Below are 23797 nucleotides of genomic sequence, written 5' to 3'. Positions count from 1 at the left end.
GTTTCTGAACAGTATGATTTATGTCATTTATTTATTTATTTATTTATTTTTGGCGTTTAGGAGTCCCAAACCAGAAATTATCCTAGATATTTTTCTCGACCTCTATTTCTAAATGTTTACGCTTATTTCTCTATCCAGAGTATACCATATTAGTTTACCCACCCCCAAGTTTTCTAATTTTGCCTGCTTTTCACCCCATTTTGTTCTCACAGTTTGCCAGTGCAGGTGGCCTAGAGATGGGAGAAGATGTTTTTTACATAGCCTGACTTCAGTTAGTGACCAAGCTGACTTGCCTCTTTGCTCAGCTACTTCTGGTCTCTTTTTCTCAAAATAAATTGCTTGTATTTAGAACACAATAAAACCCAGGGAGAGAGTTCTGTTCTCCCTCCAGATGACACTGGGACATCTCCTTTCTTTTTATTAAGTCGGCGAATGGAAATTTATTAAGTACCCGCTGTGTGCGCCCTCCCTTCCTCCCAGAGTTATAAACTCTGCATTCGCATCATTGGTAGTAACGCTCCTACGTTTCCTGCTTTGTCCGCTGCCATATGATCTGCCTAATAAATTCTCACCTCATTGCATGTCCCTTTACCAACTTGCTGATTGTTTTTCTAATAGTGCAAAAATCAAACAAAACAGGTGTGTGTTTGTGCACTTTGTAGCATGTTTTCCAAGAAGCCTTTGAGTCGGAAAAATGAGGGCTGCACACATGGATCTCTGTAGTTATTACTTGACGATATCTATGTGTTGCCTCTTGCATGTCTCTAGTGTCAGTGCTACGATTCCATTTTAAACCTGCTCATTTCTTGTTTCTTCCAATACTGCATTTTTATTGGTCCAAATCATCAAACAATAGCAAATACATCCTACGGATTTCTTTAACCAGTATTTTGTTTTGTTTTGTTTTTTTGGTATTGGGGATTGAACCCAGAGGACATTCTAACTCTGAGCTACATCCCCAGACCTTATTTGGAAACAGGATCTCACTAAGTTGCAGAGGGCCTCGCCAGATTGCTGAGACCAGCCTCCAACATGCTACTCCTGTCTCAGCCTCCCAAGTGCTGGGATCACAGAAGTGCACCACCACACCAGGCTTAAACACTATTTTAATGGAGTTCATAACGTGGTAATTAAGAAGGTTAGCCATGAATTTCGGTAGGTAAATCATTTGTTTCTTTTTCTTTCTTACCCATGTCCTGCCTTTTTTATTCATTATTGAGAACATGGATGTGGAGATGAACTGGTTTCCTCTATTTTTATCTTCAAACACTCACTCTTTGCTGCAACTGCATGTTGCTCAATTTATTCCAGCCTCTCACACTAGGGTCCTAGTTTAGTTTCTGCTCTGAGCCCAGTGCCCACAGCTGAAGTAGCCACACCTCTACCGTGGCATTTTCCCAGGCCTGCCCTTAATATGGAGCCAGCCAGGAGGCAAGTTTGTATCTCATTACAAGGGAGCCTTATATTAAGCCTGGTGCATAATTAGACACGAGGAATTACAATTGGTCCTCTCCTTGAGAGCCCTTTCAGCACCATGTTGACACTTACGGCATTACTTTTATTTTTAATCTAATGGCTTTGCCTCTTTCTCCCCCCCCCACCTCTCTCTCTCATCAAATTAAATAATATCAAAATAAAGACACCAAGGAAGTTCGGAGACATGTGGCTTCAGAAAGGCTGGATCTCGAAAAGATTTTCACAAGACGCTTCAGAAACAGACCTTTGAGTCGGAGACCCTGGAGTGCAGCGAGCCCTCCGCTCAGGTATTTCCTACCCCACGCCTGGTTACTGGGCTACTGCTGTTCTGCCCAGGGGCATGCTGTCAATTTCCTAAACTAGAATAAAAGTAAGACTCATGGAATATATGAGAAGGAAGAACTTTGCCATCTGAGTCAGTGGCAATTTTTTTCAACATTATGTGTAGGTATAGAAATTGGTATTCATATAAAAAACCTCAAGCTCAATGATGATTAAAATAGAAGAAAGTAGAGCCGGGCGTGGTGGCGCACGCTTGTAATCCCTGCTCTTGGGAGGCTGAGACAGGAGGATTGCACAGGTTCGAAACCAGCGTCAGCTACCTAGTGAGGCTCTCAGCAACTTAGTGAGACCCTATTTCCAAGTAAAATATAAAATAGGTATGGGAATATGGCCTGGAGGTAGAAAGCCCCTAGGTTCCACCCCCAGTGCCCACCCCCCAAAATAGAAGAAAGTAGAGGGGTTCTAATTGGGGAAGGGCACCTTGGACCCATCCCCATGACAGTTCCTGCAACTCAGTGGTGGCCCTAAGGCCAAGGCAGGCAACAGTGTGCTAAAAGCTTCACCGGAGCCCATGATGTCTCATAGGTTCTACCACACACTCACGGTATGGCCTCAGGCAGGATTATTAAACTTTCTGGGCTTCAATATCCTCCCCTGGGAAACAAGGGCGATACCACTAAGCACCGATGAACATGTATAAAGGTTGAGCATGATGCCAAATGTGTTCTTAGTGGCCAATAAATACAGCCTCCTGTTGTTGATGTCATTATTATATTATTAGAAAGTAACTACAGTTTAAAAATCAGTGCTCTGTGTCGCCATGTTCACAGCAGAATTATTCATAATAGCCAAGAGGTGGAAACAACCCAAGCTTCTATTGAATGAATAAACAAAATGGGGTTGCCGGGGGCACTGGAGGGCATGGGCCTTACTGTTTAATGGGTACAGAGTTTCAATCTTGCAAGATGAAGAGTTATTGAGATGGATGCTGATCATGGTTGCACTGCAGTATGATTATACTGGAAAAAGTGGTTAAGATGATAGATTTTATGTTATTCATATGTTACCACAATTAATTCTCATTATTTTTATTGGTACTGGGGATTGAACCCAGGGGCATTCTACCACCAATCTACATCCCTGTCCTTTTTTTTTTTTAATTTTGAAACAGGGACTTGCTCAGTTGGTGAGGCTATGATCCTTCTGTCTTAGCCTCCCAAGTATTGGGATTATAGGCATGCACCACCACACCCAACTCTATGACTAAATTTCTTTAAAGTCAGTGTACTTTCTAGTTCAGGCAACTCATTTGACTGGTGAGAAAAAAATAAACAGAGGAGGAGAAATTTGTCCAACCTTGCAAAGATAGTATAGTTTTCCGCTTTCAAACGTTCATAGCATAGGTATCTCACCATTGTAAATATGATTAGAGCTTTTAAACAACTTCCTATTTTTCAAACAACATGGTCCCTAAAACCAAGCCATCTATTTAATACGAGCTCTACAAAGGAACCAGCCATCAATTTTGGTGCTGAGTATGCAGCATGCATGCTATATTTTGTGGGAGATTTAGGGATTTTTCTTTGGTAATTTTAGCTACATTCAGTTTTCATCCTGCCTGATGAACAGATAAATTATGTCTGTATTATTTAGATAGAGGCTACACTGGGTATTTCAACAGAAGAAATTTAACATTGGGAATTGATTACATGGGTTTTGGAGGACTGAAAGAATCAGAGGAGAAAAGTTGAAGTTATTCAGTAATCATGACTGCAGGAATCAGCACACACCTGGGGCTGGTGTCTACAGCAGGGGTGCTCGAGCCTGAGCACCAGGATCCCCTGAAGACCCGGTTCATGCTCAGGGTGCTGGGCTTTGTCTGCCCATGTTTCTGAGTTAGTAGGTCTCAATGGGACCTGAGGATCTGCCGTTGTAATTGTCATTTTCCAAGTGATGCTGACGCTGCTGGTCCAAGGACTACAGTCTGAGGACCATAGGTCTCAGGAAGGACTCGGAGCTCTCACAACCTAGAAGCTCAGAAGGTGGTCCTGAGAGCAAGGACTCAGTATCTGGGAAGGGGCACTGCCAACTGGTACAGTCATCACAGGATCTCAGAGGAAAGACCCCAGGGAGTCTGGACCCAGTGTTCCTACTAGGAGGTGCTGTCTGGCTGAGACTGGTTCCTTCAGGGAGGTGGGATGAGGATGGTTCTGGACATACCAAAGAACCAGAAAGCTAGAACCAATGGTCACTACCAAGGTCAAAGGAACTGTAAGCAAAGGGGAAGGAGTCAGACCCTTGTCCCTCCTCCAGGCATCCCTCCTCCAGGCATCCAGTCCCCCCATGATGCCACCTATTGGCATAACCTCAAAGGAGCAGGGCAAGATGTAAATGTGTTTACTGAGTGCAGGAACCAGTATCACAGAGCTGGGCGTGAAAGGGTGAATCTGGAGCTGAGAGAAGAACACACATAAAACACACTCTTTCCTGTGGCTCAAATATGTCTGTGGGCTGGTTTAAAAGCCAAATATATGAAAGTTGTGTGTTACAGATGGGCATGCCGGTGCACAACTGTAATCCCAGTACTTAAGAGGCTGAAGCAGGAGAATCACAAGATCAAGGACAGCCTCAGCAAAACGTTACATGTTTTGAAATATTAGAATAATATTCACTAGTGGGCATGATGGCACATGTCTGTAATCCCAGTACTTGGGAGGCTGAGGCAGGAGAATCACAGGTTCAAGGCCAGCATCAGCAACTTACAAGACCCTCAGCAACTTAGCAAGACCCTGTTTCAAAATTAAAAAAATAAAATTTAACAAAGGGCTGGGAGTATAGATACATGACTCAGAGATAGGGTATCCCTGGGTTTAATCCCAGTACAAGAAGGAGAAGGAGGAGGAGGAGGAGGAGGAGGAGGAGGAGGAGGAGGAGGAGGAGGAGAAGAAGAAGGAGAAGAAGAAGAAGAAGAAGAAGGAGAAGAAGAAGGAGAAGAAGGAGGAGAAGAAGGAGGAGAAGGAGAAGAAGAAGAAGAAGAAGAAGAAGAAGAAGAAGAAGAAGAAGAAGAAGAAGAAGAAGAAGAAGAAGAAGATTCACAATGGAGACATGCTCAGACTACAAGACAAGCAGCAACATTTTCCATTTCAGTCCCATTTCACTCTACCTTCTTACTGAGTGGAATGGTGGGACCAAATGCCTGAATTTACATAAGCTAAAGACATATATATGACTCCACATATAGTTCATGGAATTAATCACATTATGAATAGCATTCTATAACTTCTTTTTGCATATCAACAATAGAAGGGCATGAGTCACATAATAATGGAGACTTGTTCTGAGAAATGTTTCATTGCGCAAACATCACAGGATGTACTCACACAAATTACATCTTCTATAACCTCACTGGGCAATAGAATTTTATGGGACATCTGTCATTTGTGCGGTACACTGTGGACCAAAATGTTGATACATGACTGTACAGTGATCTTTCACTTCTAATGAACACATGCTTTGTTTTGTTCTATTTTATTTGTAATAACTATGTAAAAACATTCCATAGTGTGAAAGTTCAAAACAGAGATGTTCATATCCTCACATCATTGTACATTTTTCCAATTGTATCTTTAGGATAGATTCTAATAAAAGAAGTGTCTGAATTAAAGGGTATGAGCATATATCATATAGCTGAGAACATTTTTTTTTGGGGGGGGTACTAGGGATGGAACGTAGGGACATTCTACCTCTTAGTTACACCCCAACCCTATTTTATTCTTTTACTTTGAAACAGGCTCTCACTAAGTTGCTGAGGCTGGCCTTGAACCTGTGATCCTCCTGTCCAGCCTCCCAAGTACTTGCCCAGCTAGCTTGAGATCCTTTTAAAGAAACTTGGGAAATTAAACTCATTTTCCCCAAACTCATATAAATTCTAAGTAATATTAATGTTAATATTGCTTATTGTTAGCACATTTGGTATAGGTAACGTTTATGTTTTAATAGAGTAGCGCTTTATAAGGTAGATGATGTCACAAAACACTGTAATAAGAGAGAAATTACAGTGGATTATGTCCACTTTGTAAAACTTTGAGGTAAACATTTTACCATAAATTTTACAAGTATTTGCCACTGATCTATCTGTAGTTTTACAACATATTGTTGATTACAGTTATATAATTTTTTAAGGTGAGTTCTTGCTCTGTTGCTCAGGCTGGTCTCATATGATCCTCCTGCCTCAGCCTCCCAAGCAGCTGGAATGAGAGGTATACCACCACACCCAACTACAGTTCTCTGTTCTTTGGCTGTTGTTTTGTTTTAGTATGGGTGATTGAACCCAGTGCCATTCTACCTCCAAGTTATACTCTCAGCCCCTCTTCCCCCATTCCATTTTAGTGATACTGGAAATTGAACCCAGGGGCATTCTACCTCAAAGCCACACCCTCAGCCCTATTTAATTTTTTTTTTTATTTTGAAATAGGGTCTCACTAAGTTCCTGAGGCTGGCCTCAAACCTGCAATCTTCCTGTCTTGATTTCCCAAGTACAGAGATTACAGGTGTGCACCACTACACTTGGGAAGGTATCTATTCTTTGTTGAGTCTTTGTTTATTTATGCAGTTCTCAATCACCAGACACTTCTAATGAAGAAAGCATCCAATTCATGACTAACTTAAGGCCTTTTTTTTTTCAAACACACTGCAGCTGTAAGTAAAGATTGCTGAAATCATAAATGCTTTTTTGGGGAGGATTGTTTTGTTTGTTTTATTTAATTTTATTTTGTTCATTCATTCTTTTGTCTATATGTTTATTTATTTGGAGCTCACCACTACAACTATTACTAAAGTCCTATACGTAATTATTCCCTGCTCCCACATCTCTGTATTTGAAACCTAACACCCAGCTTTGGGGTCGATATAAAGCTTGATTTGGAAGGTTCCTCACAGATCATCTTATTTGCCCAGTTTCAAACACAAGTTCTGGGGTTGAGATTCAGATGCGGCCCCTGTTTCCTGGTCTTTTACTCCATCCTAATCCCAGTTCTGTTTTGCTTGAGCATGAGACATAAGCTTGGCTCTCAAGACACTTGGCTCCCAATCTCCAGACTAAAACACATCATCCATTAATAGGGGCACAGAGCTGTTTTCAGCCCCTCACCAGGACTTGCTCATCTGCCTCCCATGAGCTGCCTGCTTGCAGGTGGGGAGGTACATGTCAGGTTAGGACCGTCCGTCCAGGGAGCTAAGACAGCACTGCTAAATTCTCGATTTGAGATTCTACCCCACTGAGTCAGATTCTTGATACACCCCAGAGTTTTCAGTCCCCATCTGTGCCCACTCTTTCTCTCAAAGGCCCTCTGTCTTGTCTCGCAGACCGGCCCCCGCCGCTTAAACGTGCTGTGCGACGTGTCGGGGAAAGGCCCCCTCAATGCCTGTGCCTTCGACCTCCGCAGCCTGCAGCCAGAACCCCGGCTGGAAAACCTGCTGCAGCTCGTGAGCGCCGAGGACTTTGAGAAACAGAACGAGGAGGCCCGCAGGACCAACCGGCAGGCCGAGCTCTTCGCCCTGTACCCATCGGTGGACGAGGTGGGTGCCAGACAGTTTCAGACTGAAGAATTCCACTGAGACACAGAGTCCCTAGAAAGATGGTACTGCTCACTGTCCCTGTAACATGTCACCTGATGCCTGATGTCAGGATGCTTAATGGTATGATTCCTGGGACTGATTTTTTCACTTAGGCAAGCTAGCATCATAGAAGAGCCAGTTACTGATCATCGCACATGTGGGGTTCTGATAGGATCACTTTACAAAACACATTCACTGAGATGAGCTCATTTAATCCTCAAAACATTTCAGAGTCTATGTGCAGGCATCCCACTCAGAGTCAAACCGTCCAGTTATTTCTGGAGTATGCTTTGAAACAAGTCTACGGAGACATAATTACTTGAGCCTTGATGTTCCTTAGTCTTTTTTTTTTTTTTTTCTGTATGTGGTACTGGGGATTGAACCAACCGGCATTCTACCTCTGAGCTACGCCCCCAGCCCTATTTCATTTTTTGTTTAGAAACAGGGTCTCATTAAGTTGCTGAGTCTTGCTACATTGCTGAGGCTGGCTTTGAACCTGTGATCCTCCTGTCTCAGCCTCTCAAGTACTAGAATTACAGACATTCACCACCATGCCTGGCCCTTTAGTATGTCTTTAAGGGTCTTTTTTAATGGTCCCCAATGAGCATCTGGAAAGACCTGCTTGGAAAACATTCCAGCTGAGATCATCACAGCCACAATCCTAGTGTGTGGGGCTTGGGAATCTTTTTTATCTACCTCTTTATTTATTAAAGCAGACTGAGAACAATTTGATAATTTAGATTTTTGCCGAGGGTCACTTGCTGGGGTACTTTGGGATAGTGTGAGGGTTGGCCATTATCCAAGCCTGTGCCTGCTTTGGCTACTTACATTTTTCTCTGAGGTTCTCAGCCCTCCCTTCTGCATGTCAGGTTATCTAAACATTTGGGTCTTGCCAGACAGGCTGCTGCTGTAACTTGAAGCATAAGGGGTAGATACTGTGGTGTCCATCTCCAAAGGCAGCTTCCTTTCTCCATTTTCCATGGACTGGCCTGCAGGCCAGTGACTGCCACAGTGTTACAAAGGCCTTGCCCTCTGGTTTAATAAGGAACAACTGTGAAGAGCTGTTCCCACCTCTGAGTGCCTTGCTGGCCTGTAGGACCGTCTTAGTGGGCCCTGGCTAGAGCTGTAGAGCTGTGGATGGAGATCTCCTTCTGCCGCTTCTACCTTCCTCACTCATGGACGATCCTTTGGCCAACGTATACCCAGTAAGCCTTCTGCATGGAATTCTCCATCTCAGAACCCTGATACCATGATGGAGAGGCTAGTGCTTAATAAAGGGAAATAAAGTGGACACCAGAGGCAAGACAGGAACTAAAGGATGAGAAGAGGGCCAGTAAGACATTGGCCCCTCAAGTCTCCCTGGTGGATTAAATGGAAGGACGTCCAGTCTGAATTGAAAAAGAATGAAATGTAAAATTTTTTTGAAGGAACTTTGTTTTATGGTCTTTGAGATTTATACAGAAACTCAGATGGGACTGAAAGTTTCAATCTAGCAGTGTTTTTTTTTTAATTGTTTGGTGGCACTGGGGTTCCTGGAAACCCTTCTACCTCTAGGCTACACTCTCAGACCTATTTTATATTTTATTTGGAAACAGGATCTCTTAATCCAGCACGGCTGGTTTTGAACCTGCTTTATCCTCCTGTCTCCGCCTCCCAAGCGCAGGGATTACAAGCATGCGCCACCTTGCCGGGCTAATCTAGCAGTGTTTCTAACGGGCTGCTTTCCTTGAGTAGAGAGGAATGCTTTGTAATTATACACACACACACACACACACACACACACACACACACACACACCATTCATCCCAGGATGATGAAAACAACAGGTATCCACAAAAGCTTCTCATTTCCTCTTTTTTTTCTGGTCCAGGGATGGAACCTTGGGGCATTCTACCTCCCCTGTGTGGGGAGCCATTAAGGCTTTCCCCTAGATTGGTGTCTCTGACTCAGCTGACTCTCCTTCCCCCAGAGTCAACAAGGTTTGGGGTTATGGAAAGTTCAAAGAGGTCTGAGAGAGGATCAGGTGGTGATGACACGAGGGTTCTGATAGGCCTATCTGTAATGTATGTGTTTTGTATTGGTCTTTATTGTATTCTGGTGGTGGTAGCACAAGAATGTTGATTGACCTGTAACTGTGTATAAATACCTCTGGAAAAGCAAAGTCAGCGTCAGCGCAATAAAGATGAGATTGACCCAGAAGTTGCGTTGGCCAGGAGTGTCAGTGCAATAGAGAATACTGACCCAGGCATAGTCATCGACCCGTAGGAAATATTGACCCACGAACAGGGGTCAATCAGTAGAGATAGTAGGCTGGCGGCTCCCCCACATTAGAATTAAAAATTCTTTATCCTCACTTCTCACTTCAGTACTCTTGCCGGCTGGCTCCAGCACCCCTGCCCTATTTTTTATTCTTTATTTTAAAACAGGGGCTCACTAAGTTGCGGAGGGCCTTAGTAAGTAGCTGAGGCTGGCCGCAAACCTCGATCCTCCAGTCTCAGCCTCTCAAATGCTGGGATTACAAGGTTGAGCCACTAGTCCGAGCTCCTAATTTCCTCTTTCTGTTTCTCTGGGAATTAGCTCTTATTTCAGATTGCTCTGAAGGCTCAAGAAAGTGATGTAGAAGAGACTTAGGTAATACATCATTTAAATGTAATTTTGGATGTGATTACATCCCAATTTAAAAAATTTAGATGGTTGGGGAAATTTTAAGATGACAAAATATTTGTTGGCAACTTCTTAGGTATTACTGGTATGTGTTTTCAAAAGTTCTTATCTTCTAGAGATATTTATCGAAGTATTTACAGATAAAATTCTATGCTTGGTAACTTGCTTCTAAATAATTCAGTATTAGCCAAGTGTGATGGCACATGTCTGTAATCTCAGTATTTAGGAGGCTGAGACATGAAGATTGCAGGTTCAAGGCCAGCCTCAGCAACTTAGTGAGACCTTCAGTAGCTTAGTGAGACCCTGTTTTAAAATTTAAAAATAATAAAATAAAGGTCTGGAGTGTAGCTTAGAGGTAAAATGCCCTTGATTCAATCCCTAGTACCAAAAATAAAATAAAATAATACAGTGTTGGGGCAAATAGAGAACACATGGGAATATGGATGAAACCAGGTTACCTTGAGTTAAAATTGTCAAATCCAGCAAAGGTAAGCAGTGGTTCATTGTATTAGTTTCTCTAGTTTTGCATATGTTTAAAATTTTCCAAATGTCGCGGGGCGTGGTGGTGCATGCTTATAATCCCCGTGTTTGGGAGGCGGAGACAGGAGGATCACGCAGGTTCGAAGCCCGGCACGCTGGCTTAAGAGACCCTGTTTCCAAAAATAAAATGGGTCTGGGAGTGTAGCCCAGAGGTAGAAGGGCTTCCAGGAATCCCAGTACCACCATAAAAAAAAAAAAAATCCAAATTAAAAGCTTTTTAAAAAAGGATTCCCAAAAGTTAGAAATTTACAAGTAGTCTTAGAAATGTACCTTGAGGTTACTTTCTAGCCAGGGAGAACTCACCTTTAGACATGTCTGTTCTGGTGCTCCCCAAAGTTCCAGCTTCCCTAGACATGGTCCAGCTCATCTCAGGCATCACATCAAGGCCTCCTCTGAAATAAACTCAGCAGTTCCATGTGCAAGACGGCATCTGTGGCCACAAGGACCAGGGTTGAGGGCGGGGAGGCTAAACAGTAGGGTACCTTTACCACTCTGATCAGTCTGCCAAACTGGGTACAGACTTACCAGGAAGGTCACTTTACTGCCGTTTCCTGTGTACGCTCCCAACACTTAGAGCCCAAGAAAAGACCTTTCAATATTGCCCTGTCTTTGGACCCTCGTAAGCAGCAGGCCATAGTCTAGGCTTTGACTAGTCAGCTCCAAGAATGATACTTAAAGTGCTCAAGGATTTGTACTGTTTATCTTTTCAAGTATAATTAAGTATAGTAATAGTTCAGATTAAAATACTAAACATATAATAGGGTCTTGATAATTCTATTTAAGCCTATGGCCTCTCGTAGTTAGAGCGGTAGGTGATGTCCCTAAATTGCTCTTACTAAGCTTTCTTATTAGCAGTCCTAGCTGGACATGTCTGTGTACATCCTGTAAGCTCAACTTTAAGTCTCCATCATCTCTTTAAGGAATCAGTAAACTGAGAAACTGCTATTAATCAATAAAGACTGATGGCTTGCAGCCCTGAGGGAATTATTCTGGTTTAGATCTAAAGTCTAAAACTCGCATATTTGCCAGTTAAAATCCTTGACAGAAGAAATACTTTGTGTATTCAGAGCAGGCAAAAGAGGGGGAAAAAGACAAACAATAGGTAGAAATTTTGCAATGCCATCTGGTGGATGATACTGAGCCACATCCATGTGTACATTTCCTTCCTTCCTCCCACGGTCTCTTTGTCTTAAATGCTCCAGTTTCTGAAAGAAGAAAATGTTTGTTGTAACGGCTGGCACTGGAGGTTGGGGGTTGGAATGACAAACTCTCTCGGAAAAGCAAAGTATTAAATGGAACTTGACCTGAGCGGAGGAGGGCAGCCTTTCCTCCCCTGGGTTAACTCCAACTGTAAATCCTTGTGGAAACTCACTAATGATATCTTTATAATGTGATTACTAATAGGAGGATGCTGTAGAAATACGTCCAGTACCGGAATGTCCTAAGGAACATCTGGGCAACAGAATCCTGGTCAAGTTGCTGACCCTGAAGTAAGTATCAGCAAACACATTAACCACTGAATTGATATTTGTCTTGCTTTTAGATGCAAACTATCATTGTATCATAAGAGCTTGAATCAGGCAGGTTCAACATGTTCTGGGGGTTTTTTTGTGTGTGTGGTACTAGGGGTGGAACCCAGGGGCTTTTCTACCTCCAGTCTACACCCCCAGACCTACAGTGGATAGCTGTGGGGCAGTCGAAAGGGCAGAACTCAGAGTTGGCTAGACCTGGATTCTGTTCCTACCAAGCCTTTGCCAGTCATTCTTTTATAGCAGGGGAAGGTGAACGCAGGTGTCTACTGAGGCTAGCCATGAAAGGCATTTGAGCAAAATGGCCTACATTAAGAAAAACAGTTGAGTCAGTGGTGCACTAGCCCTGGCCGATACTGACTCCCCAGAGCACAGTGCACGACTCTTCCCAATTCCATGCTCAGTGAAGTCACATTGGTAGCTTGACATGGAACATGGAAAAAGCATTTCAAACATGGTGAGGCTTTCGCAACTTAGTGAGACCCTGTTTCAAGATAAAAAATAAAACAGGGCTGGGGATATATATAGCTTAGAGGTAGGACATCCCTGGGTTTAATCCCCAGTACCACAAAAAAGTATTTAAAGCATAGCAAATGCTATGAACTAGACTCTTTTCTTTTGCAGAGACTTGTTTGCTAAATATGTACCAGCCTACTACTGATGCACAATGATGAATGTGCCTGCAGCCCCGTCTCCATGCCGGGGACGTAGAGAGTGGTGAGGACAGTTACGTGCCATGCCCAGGGCAGCCACTATTCTCTACAGCCAGCCCTCACCAGGAAAAGAGGTCCTGTCAATGGTCTGTTAAAAACTGGAGATCCATAGTTTTTAAAAGATATTGATGGATGCCTATTAATTATACAGAATAGTGAGCTTCATTGTGATATATTCATACACGCATATAACATAAGTTGATCCATTTCATTCCCCAGGACCTCCCTTTGCCTTCCCCTCCTCCCTCCCCCTACTCCCATTCCTCTACCTTAATGGTTTCCCTTCTATTTTACTTTTACATTTTATTGCCGGATTTTAATTATACACAATAGGAGTTTCATTGACATATATTTGCATCTGCACATAGCATAATTTGTTCTATTTCATTCCCCATACCTCCTCTTGCCCTCTCCTCCTCCCTCCCCCTAATCCCGGCCTCTTCTCTGCTGGTCTCCCTTCCATTTCCAAGGGGTCCCTGTTCCTCTCTTTCCTTCTATCTTCCTCAAATAAAACATGACCCTTGACTTTCAGAGACGGGCTTATTTCACCTAACATAATGTTCTCCAGTTCCACGCGTGGAAATGCAGGTTTTTATACATAAGTTCCTAATTTCTTAAATATCTTTTTAAATAAACATCATGCAATTAAAAACATCTATTTGCTGTCTGCTTTCAAAATGTGGGCCAATTATTTCTCACATCTATTTTAAAACAGTTATCTTTAAGCTTTTGCATTGTATACTTCTATTTTTTAAATGACAGTCTTTTCTATATATGTATTAGTTTGTATTTGCTTGTGAAAATAGTATCTACATTATGAAACATACATAAGTGGGAAATTTTAAAGGATAAAAAATACATCTAAGAAATTTTAATATTTTCTTCCTGCACTCCAGCAAATGGTCCTTTTGTATCCCCACCAGTGTTTGCCTATGTTTCTTCCTCTTTGCAGCCTCCTACTTTAGGGAATTCGTTCTTCTACTTCTTTGAATCACAGACCTTTTTGAATGTTTAAAATTGGAATTGCTGGGATGGAAGTGTAGCTCAGGGGCAGAGCCCATGCTTAGTGTGAGTTCAATTCCTAGCACCGTTAAAAAAAAAAAAAAAGTTGTACACAGGCAAAGATACACATACATAGCATTTTTTTTCCTTATGCTGTATGAGGGCCATCCATCTCACAAAGTCAGTGTGTACATCCCTTAAGCAATCTGGCTTGCTGTTAGGCATCTGGCTCCTGAATCAGAGCTGTGTTTCAACCCTGGGAATTTCTGTGGGCTTCTGAGTTCTTGCTTGTAAAAGAGTTGTTAGACCAGATCATCTAGCCCTCTGTGATTCTAATGTGTGGCCTCCTCCGGTGCTTGTGCCTTAGAAGGCCAGCTAGCCAAGCTTCTCACACAGCCACGGGGGCTGATTTATGTTGTAGCCCTTCTCCCTCTCCCCGTGGGAGTGTCTGGACCTTTGTCTCATTCATAGAAATGGCCAGCTCTATATCAAGTAACGGGCACTGAAAGGCAGACTGTAGCCCTTGCAAGCTAACCCTAGCAGGAGGACTGGCTGGAAGTGGTGGTTCAACCTCTGCATTGTTCAGGAAGTCCACGCTATTGTCTGAGACCCTGAGCTTCCCCACAGGATGCATGATTAGGCCACTTATAGACAGAAACTCTGCCATTTGAGAGGGCGGAAATCTCCCCTCTGATGTGTTTCACCAAACCTTGGAGAGCTTTCCAGTAAATGACAGCTGCGCTCACAGGTGGGAAAACATGACCCATTCAAATAGACAAGACTTGCTAGATCACTAAGGGCAGCAGGCACGGTGGCAACCGCCTGCATCCCAGTGCTTGGGAGGCTGAGACAGGAGGACTGAAACCAGCCTCAGCAATTTAGTGAGGCTCTCAGCAACCTAGCAAGAAACCCTGTTTCAAATAAAAGATAAAATGACATATCACTAGGAGTGTAGCTGAGAGCTAGAATGCTCCTAGTTCAACCCCCAGTACCAAAAATTAAAAATAAAATGGAATCACTTGCACCTCTCTCTCTCTCTCTCCCTCTCCCTCTCTCTCTCTCTCCCCCCTCTTTCTCTCTCTCTCCCCTCTCTCTTTCACGCTCTCTTCTCTCTCTCTCTCTCTCTTTCGCGGTCCTTCTCTCTCTCTCTCTCTCTCTCTCTCTCTCTCTCTCTCTCTCTCTCTCTGTGTTTATGGTACTGAAAATTGAACCCAGAGGGCATTCTACCTCTAAGCTACACCCCCCCCAGGCCCTGTTTTATTTTTCTTTTGAAACAGGCTCTTACTAGGTTGATGAAGTCTCACTACTTGCAGAGGCTGTCCTTGAACCTGTTATCCTCCTGTCTCAGCCTCTCAAGTACTAGGATTATAGGTCTGAGCCTAAAATCTAAAATCCTATACTCTGGCTTATATTTCTCTGAATGAAGACTATCAAGTATATTTCTAGTAATGTTTCTGAAAAAGCAGAATTAAATTGGTGTTTTGGTCTAGTGCACTTGGCCTGCTCAGGTGACTTAAATGATACCTGTACTATTAGCAGGCGGTGGGAGAGCAAGCAGAGCCCGCAGTGACTGTGTCTGACTTGAGGCCCCCACTCTGCACTGCTCATTGCTGAAGGTGCCACTTAATAAACTTACCCTTTAGTCTGTGCTTACCATCTGCCTTACTATTCTTCCAGAAAGTCCTCTTGGGGACAAAGCTGTGCGGTGGTGAGGCCATCCTTCCGCTGTGCCTTGAAGTAAAATCTGTCCTGACCCATGTTGGCTGGGGGGGGGGGGGGGGCTGGCCTCTGCCGGAGCCTCAGCTGCAGGCTCCAAGGGCCTGGGCTGCAGAACCAAGGCATCCGGAAATGTGCATTGTGCTTCAGGTGTACTTATAACCAGTGGCACGATTATGCGTTGGGGCTGTGTTTTCTCTAAACCTAACAGTTCAAGAGGGATCGGCAGTCAGGGTCAATAGAAAGGCCTTTCCAGCTCTCACAGATATAGCCTCCTCAGTGTTATCTTCTGTGGTTGATTCCCTCCCCTCCACTCAACTCAGCAGCCCTCCAGCCGCAGAGTTAGGAAGGCCCCGACATTCATCACCGTCATGACCTGGTCTTCTTATCACCATCCCACTATAAATCCAAGGAATGGCAAGTAAACATTTCTTTCTCGTTACCTGAAAAGCTCAGCTCTTAGAACTGAATAGTGTTCCCATATTCTGGGTTTTGCTAAGTACATCCACATGGGTTGATATTATATATTTTTCTAACCTTGCACTTTTCCCCTAATCTAGTAGTTACATTTACCAGCTTGTCCTCTTTCAAGTCTTTAAAAAAAAAAAAAGGTACTACTTTTTAATACCATAATTCATGCCATTGCATTAATAAAGAGATAAATATTTTTTATAAAAGAATTAAAGAGTAGAGTTTTCTATCCTAGCAGTAAAATGTAAACAAGCCCGTCAACTGAAAGAGACTCTACCCTCCAATGCCTACCACTATGCTGATAAGAAGTGCTATTTTGGGTTGACCAAAGGTTCATTCAGTCCTCTTTTCTTTTTTCTTCTTTCTTCCTTCCTTTTTTTCCTTCTTTTACTAGGGATGGGGATGGAACCCAAGGGCATTCTACCTCCGAGCTACACTCCAAGCCCTGTTTTATATTTTGTTTAGCAACAAGTTGCAGAGGGCCTAAGTTCCTGAGGCTGGCTGCAAGCTTTCGATCCTCCTGCCTCAACCTCCCAAGTACTGGGGTTACAGGTGTGCACCATCATGCTCAGCTAGTCTACTCTTTCTTGCGGCTCCATCAACAAGCATTTTGGGGGGAGAATGTACCATCCACCATGGCCTCAAATGATTTGGAGTTTTCCGCAAACCTCCTGTATGTCTCCATCAATACCCCTGTGTGACTTTTATATGTTTGGTGTTACCCAAGTGTTACTGGAAACCATACTTTTAACCAGCTTATTCATTCAAGCACTTTCAGAAAATTCAAAATTGTCTAGGTTAAACCTATATTGATTTTTTTTCTCTCTTCTCTCTGACAGGTTTGAGATTGAAATCGAGCCTCTGTTTGCCAGCATTGCTCTCTACGATGTTAAAGAAAGGAAAAAGGTAAGAAAACAAGAACAAAAATTGCCTATTCTTGAGGCACACATAATGCTCATGACTATCTCCATGTTTTATTTATTTGTTGATTGATGATTGATTGATTGATTGATATTGTGTGTGTGGTGCTTGGGGATTGAACCCAGGGCATTCTACCTCTGAGTTACTCCCCCAGCCCAATTTTTTATTCTTTATTTGGAAACAGGGTCTCACTAAGGTGCAGAGGGCCTCACTAAGAAGCGGAGGCTGGCCGTGAACCCGAATCCTCTTGTCTCAGCCTCCCAAGTACTGGGATTACAAGCATGCACCACCACACCCAACTGTCTTCAGGTTTTGAAACCTCACATCAATGCAGCAAAAACAAACAACAACAACAACAAAAAACAGTTGTATTAGATTCTGACCTATGATGGATTTAGATCAATGGCTTCTGTGATTTTTGCTTCTGTGATTTTTGTAGAAATGATCTGGCCACATCAGTCATTTATATGCTTTGAAGAATCTTTATAGGAGAGGCCCTGCTGAAGATGGTGGCCTGCATGCAACAGAGAGAGAAATAACATAGTCAGTACATGGGGCTGTGTATAAAACAATGTAATTTATGTCAATTTTTGACTAACTCGGTTATGCATACAGTGCTTCTCAGTTTGAACATTTTTTTGTACTGTGGGGCAGAATAGGCTCATCGTGGAAGGAAGGCATCTTGTGCAGCAGTGATCTTCATTGGAGAGAATCTGATGCCTTCCTAACTGCAGGGGAGGCTGGTAAATGTAGTCTCTGCCTGTGTAGCCACTTCTAACTAAAACCTTCTTGAGAAGAACCCACTGTGGCTCTGAGTTCCCCCCAAATTAGAAAATCAGGGAATACTGATCATATCATGCATTACTTCGAAATGTTTAGTGGATCCTTATAATTACCTTCAGCATTAAGAGCAAAATCTTGTGTGTGTGTGTGTGGGGGGGGGGTTCTGGGGACTGAACCCAGGGGTGTTCTACCTCTGAGCTACAACCCCAGCCCTATTTATGTTTTTGTTTTGAAACAGGTTGCTAAGAGTGTCACTAGGCTGCCGAGGCTATCCTCAAACCTACGATCCTTCTGTCTCAGCCTCCAGAGTACCGAGATTACAAGTGTGCCCCACCACACCAACTAAGAACAAACTCCTTAGCACCCACATTAGACATTCTTCAGTGAGGCTCTCTTCCACCTCTTTCCCCCTGTAGCCTATGCGGAGTCACGCTGGACCACTCAAACTGTGAATTCAGCTTGCTCGGTCCTCTGGCCTCTGAGATGTTTATCTGTTCTGATTCAGTCCTTGGTACTCCACCACCCCCAAGCTCTGTGTATCCAGATCTTTCTCTGTGGCCCATCCATCTCCAGTCCGTCTCCCATGAAAATTTTTCCTGATCACCCCAACTGGACATGAATTCTTTCCTTCTAGAACTTACATAGTGCTTCCTTGTACAAGTGTGGTGACTTTTATTTTGCATTTACAGTTATGTGTTGGTCTCTCCTTTCAGTATTGATCATAAACTAATTGAGGACAGAAGTAAAATTTTGTCCTTTTTTGTTGCTGTTTTTTATTTTGTTTTATTTTTGTTTTTGTGAACTGGGGATTAAACCCAGGGACATTCTACCTCCAAGCTCCACCTCAGCCCTTTTTATTTTTTATTTTGAAATGGTCTAGGTTCCTGAGGCTGGCCTCAAACATGTGACCCTCCTGTCCCAGTCTCCCAGGTACTGGGATTACAGGCCTCTGCCATCATGCCTGACTCATTCTGCCCTTTCTACTGCAGTATCTAGTACATTGTTGATACCCAGGAAATGTTGGCAGGTTAATAAACATTTAAATGTTCAAGAAACTCTCTCCAAATTATCTAGAAATGCTGACAAAATGGTTATCAGATTTTCCAGCAGCCACTAGTTAGGCACCATGTTAGAGTTCTTTTTCGAGCCAAATTCCTTTGTGGCATTTTCAATCTGTTTTAACAAGTTCAGATCAGGTATACAGCGGCTCCAACTTATTTTTCCTTTTGTCACACGTGTATAGATCTCAGAAAATTTCCACTGTGACCTGAATTCGGACCAGTTCAAAGGATTTCTGCGAGCTCACACGCCCTTGGTTGACCCATCGAGTCAGGCAAGATCCGCAGTCTTCTCGGTCACCTACCCTTCCTCGGACATCTACCTGGTGGTCAAGGTACTTAAGCCCAGTCTGATTTGCCCATTCTGATGTTCCCGTTGTCACACCCCAGCATGTGTATGGGGTGAAATGACAGAATATATCTGCGTGTCTCCTATGGGATTTGAGCTGTTTCCACTCAACCTGCTCCTTTCCCCTTACAAATAAATTCTGTTTTGGCCAAGTGCAGTGACTCATGCCTATAATCCCAGTACCTGAGAGGCTGAGGCAAAAGGATCACAAATTCAAGACCAGATGTGGCAACTTAGCAAGACCCTGTTTCAAAAATTAAGAAAGGGCTAGAGTGTAGCTCAGTGGTAGAGCATACTTGGGTTCAATCCCTGCACCACTAAGAATATTAATAATAATAAAATAATAATAATAAATTCTGTTCATCATACAGCCAGTTAGCAAAATAAATAACTGCATATCTCAACGCTTTTGAGATTCTTTCTAAGTCTGCTAAGCCCAGAGATGCAGCCCTGATAGGAAATACAAAAGACACAAATACAAATAATTTATTCTGTTTATTTTGTAGAAGGTTTTAGTCCCCAACCTGGCTTTTACAGAAACCATATATCTTTTTTAGTTGTTAACAATAATAAAGAAAATGAGCTTTTCACTTTTTACATATGTCTCATGGGTTTTGCTTTATAAAGTAACTTTTATTGCATTTTTATTATGGATATAATGCATGTTTATTGTTTAAAATAGAAACTACACATCCGCAATAGGAAGGAAATAAAAATCACACATAATCTTCTCCTACAAAGATAGCTACTATTAACATTTGCTGTGTATCTATTATCATCTTTCTAATTTAGCTTCATGATTTTGTTTTTACAAAACTGGATGGCATGCTTCTACATTTCACACTATTTTTCCCCCTGTGTATGGTACTGAGGATTAAACTCAGGGATGCTCTACCTCTGAGCTACAACCCCAGTCCTATTTTTTTGAAACAGGATCTCATTGAGTCACTGAGGCTGGCCTTGAACCTGCAATCTCCTGTCTCCGCCTCCCAAGTACTGGGATTACAGGTGTGTGCCACCATGCCCAGCTTCACACTATTTTAAGTCGGAAAACATGTATTGTGAACATCCTGTGTCATCAAATATTGTCATTAATATAATTTTAATGGCTTAATAGATTCCACTATATGGTTGTGATTTATTCAGTCTATTTTAATATTTTTTGTTGTTGTTGGTAGATTGAAAAAGTCCTTCAGCAGGGAGAGATTGCGGACTGCGCAGAACCCTACATGGTTATCAAAGAAAGTGATGGTGGGAAGGTACGATGATTTGAGTATTCCTAAGTGGTGACATCTTAGAATAAGGGCTGGATGAGTGATGTCTGCATGTGTACCTCTACCATCTTGTACCCCACTAAGATATATGACTACAATGCACCAATAAAAAAAAAAGATGTCTTAGAATTGTCCCACAAAATAGTTAATGAGTTCTAGGTTGTAATATGTCCTCATATCAAACACTAGTAAACTGTACTTAAAAGAAGAAATAGAAACTAGTTATTAATTAAATTAGTTATTGATGAAAATACTTATGATAATCTTTAAAAAATAAATTATTACTCACTAATGATACATCATCAAACACTAGTAAACTGTACTTAAACAAAAGAAGAAATAGAAACTATTTATTGATGAAATTAGTTATTGATGAAAATACTTATGATAATCTTTAAAAAATAAATTATTACTCACTAATGATACATCGGTGTACGATAACAAGATTTGACTAGAGCAAAGCCATATCCTGTTGTGCTGGTTCTAAGGCTCTGGCCAAGCCAATTGGGAGGGTGATGGAGACCCCATGAAAGGAAACAATGCCAGGTGTCTCCTGGCTTCCTCAACAGCACAGGCACTTGTCCTTCCCAGTATCAATAACTGGGATTGGCTGTGATCACTGTTAATCCTAAAATAATTAGCACATTATAAGTCCTGAGTCATGAAAAGGAAATATTTTCTCAGCACCAGTTTGCAAATGATTCCAAACTGATTTTTAAAACACAACCTTTCTGGATTAAGACCTCTCTAATCAGACTTATCAATTTAGAATAAAATTTACTGAACTCAAAGACATTTTTTTAAACTATCACTTTGGCTAAACTTAGAATACCTTGGAAGTGTTGTTGACTTAATAAGGAAGTTGTTAGAAATCTATACGGATCTTTTTTTGGGGGGGGGTTCTAAGGCAACTTTTGTGTAACAAATGCTTTGGAGATCTTGGTAGGTGACAAACAACACTTTTTGGAGTTTATCAGGGGAAATGGGGGTACAGTGTAGAGAAGGTCATGCTAAAGGGGTCATGTTCCGGAGAAAGGATCTGGAACGGTCCATTTCTGGAAGTGGAAAATGGCTGACGAACTAAACTTTTATCCCAAATTTCTCTCATGAGAACCCATGTCATGTACCTAGATTGCATAAGTATAATATATCTTGGATGATTCCTTTTTTGGGGGAGGTGCAGTTTCCTTATGACCTGTTCTTAACCTTTTCTTTTATAATCTTCACTTCCTTAATCAGCTAGACTTGTGGCACAATCCAGCTATTTTTCTGCCGATTAAAAACACTGATTAAGAACAACCAATTGGGGTTGGGGAGATGTCTGTCCTAACCTGGCCAGATACAGCTGCCTTGGTACAGGTGCCATATTTTTTGTTTCAGCTCATCTCTTTCCATTTTCCTCTAGAGTAAAGAGAAGGTTGAAAAACTAAAACTACAAGCTGAATCCTTCTGCCAGCGTTTGGGGAAATACCGGATGCCCTTCGCCTGGGCTCCCATTAGTTTAGCAAGCTTCTTCAGTGTCTCCACCCTTGAGAGGGAGGGAACTGATGTGGAGCCCATGGTTGGTAAGATTTTCATCTGTAGCAGGAAGGGGAGGGCTCCCCAGTGTGCCAGCTCTGAGACCAACTGCTCATCGGTGGGCTCTGGTGGGCTCGGGAGAGCAGAGGAGCGTGGGGAAAGGGTCAGGAAGGAGGAAGGGGGCAAATAGAATGAAATACCATCACAACGGAATTGCACATGCTTGATGAGATAGTGAACCTTAATTACCATGAATATTTATGAAGCTTAATATACTCATAGTAAGCACTCTGGTTGGAATTTTCTGGATGTTTTAACACTTTGAAAAGTAAACTTTAGCTGGATATAATGATTCACACCTGTAATCTCAGATTTGGGAGACTATGACAGGAGGATCACAGGTTTTAGGCCAGACTCAACAACTTAAGAAGATCCTCAACAATTTAGCAAGACCCTGTTTCAAAATAAAAAGTAAAAAAAAAAAAAAAAAGAGAGACCAGAAGTGTAGCTCAGAGATAAACTACCCTTGGGTCTAACCCTCAGTACCAAGCCAAACAAAACAAAACAAAGTAAAATTTCAGTAGCCACTTCCTCTAGAAAAATAAAATTCTTGAAAATAAGAAAATACAGTAACCCTCTACAGTGTATTAAACAAAGACACAATAGTTGGCTCCTATAAGAATAGTCACTATTACAAAGGCTGGTGATGTGTGCATGTATGTCTACACAAGTTTTTTACCCCATTATGATGTATGAATACAATGCACCAATTAAAAAAGAGTTAAAAAAAAAAGGCTTTGAAAGGCAAAACTCTGACTTCTCAGCAAAAATTTTGAGTTTCTCAAAGTGTATTTTGCCAAATGCAGTGAAAGAGTAGATGCCAAAAGAATATCTAATTACCACCCCAATTCATTACACACATTTCTCTTTTTCATCCCCTCTCCCTTGATCTGAACTATTAGAGTCCTAAGGGGTTCAGGTGTGAAAGTATCCAAGTGTTTTCAGTTTTCAAGTAGACCTACCCACTAAAGGACTTTGTATTCAGCAAATATTTAGGTCGACCTTCACATTCCTCATGCATTCCTCAGCTCTGCCACTTTGCAAACTTTGCCTTCTGCAGAAGTTGGGAGGAAAGCGTATTTATGACCCCTGCTGCTATCTGGAGTTACTGTGGCTTCACCACCAGCTAGAGCTCCTGGATTCTTTCTGATTTGTCCATAATAAGCCTCACTTTTCTGCATTCTGATTTTCACAATTTTTAAAACGCCAACTTCTTGTATACCCTTTTTTAAGGATAAATGAGAGATTGCCTTATTTGAAAGTGCTATGTAGAGAGCTTATAGAGTTCCATTCTGGTGGGCAAGGTCAGCACAGGACTTGCGGAGTCCTCAGTAATCTCTAGGTCCGGGATAAATGAGTGTGACCACAAAGGTGATCCTTAAGCAACCAGAGGTGCAGCTTAGGTGAATGGTGGTAGCAAGAAGTTCCGTTTCAGGACCATAATAAGAGTTAAGAATAAGAAAACACTCAAAGACAAGAGTTGTAGGCATTAGAGCTTTAAGCCGTGAGACCATTCACAACAGAAAACCCCCAAGTTTTGCAATATAAAAGTCACAAGTTCTCTGACTGAATTTTCAGCAGCAAATTTCCAGAGTCCTGTCCTGTCTAAAATGAAATTGACCAAATTATGTTATGTGCACATACAAATATTTAACAACTCACTCTTAGGTATAATTATAACACATCAGTTAAAAGAAGAAAGAAAGAAAGAAAGAAAGAAAGAAAGAGAGAAAGGAAGAAAGAGAGAGAGAAAGAGAGGTTGACCAAGGAAAAAGTGAGTTCTGCTGCTTGGTCCACAGGAGATCAGAGGCAAGCTGTATCCAGA

The 23797-nt window shown here is 42.1% G+C and overlaps 1 protein-coding gene across 1 annotated transcript in view; it reads left to right on the top strand.

Moving 5' to 3' along the window:
- The window catches only part of DOCK8 (dedicator of cytokinesis 8), a gene marked incomplete at both ends in the record, with an annotated part of 237691 nt that overhangs the window by 88038 nt on the left and 125856 nt on the right, over positions 1-23797 (top strand). Inside the window, 7 exons of the mRNA XM_080708606.1 lie at positions 1640-1763; positions 7123-7335; positions 11983-12068; positions 16849-16915; positions 18957-19106; positions 20299-20379; positions 21800-21959. Of these exons, the coding sequence (XP_080564732.1) occupies positions 1640-1763; positions 7123-7335; positions 11983-12068; positions 16849-16915; positions 18957-19106; positions 20299-20379; positions 21800-21959 (881 nt within the window). The remainder of the gene's footprint in view (positions 1-1639; positions 1764-7122; positions 7336-11982; positions 12069-16848; positions 16916-18956; positions 19107-20298; positions 20380-21799; positions 21960-23797) is intronic.

This window comes from Muscardinus avellanarius, assembly GCF_963383645.1.
Source record: "Muscardinus avellanarius genome assembly, chromosome: 13".
Lineage (NCBI taxonomy): Eukaryota > Metazoa > Chordata > Mammalia > Rodentia > Gliridae > Muscardinus > Muscardinus avellanarius.
Note: the sequence above shows the minus strand (reverse complement) of the source record. Positions and strands in the feature narration are given on the sequence as shown.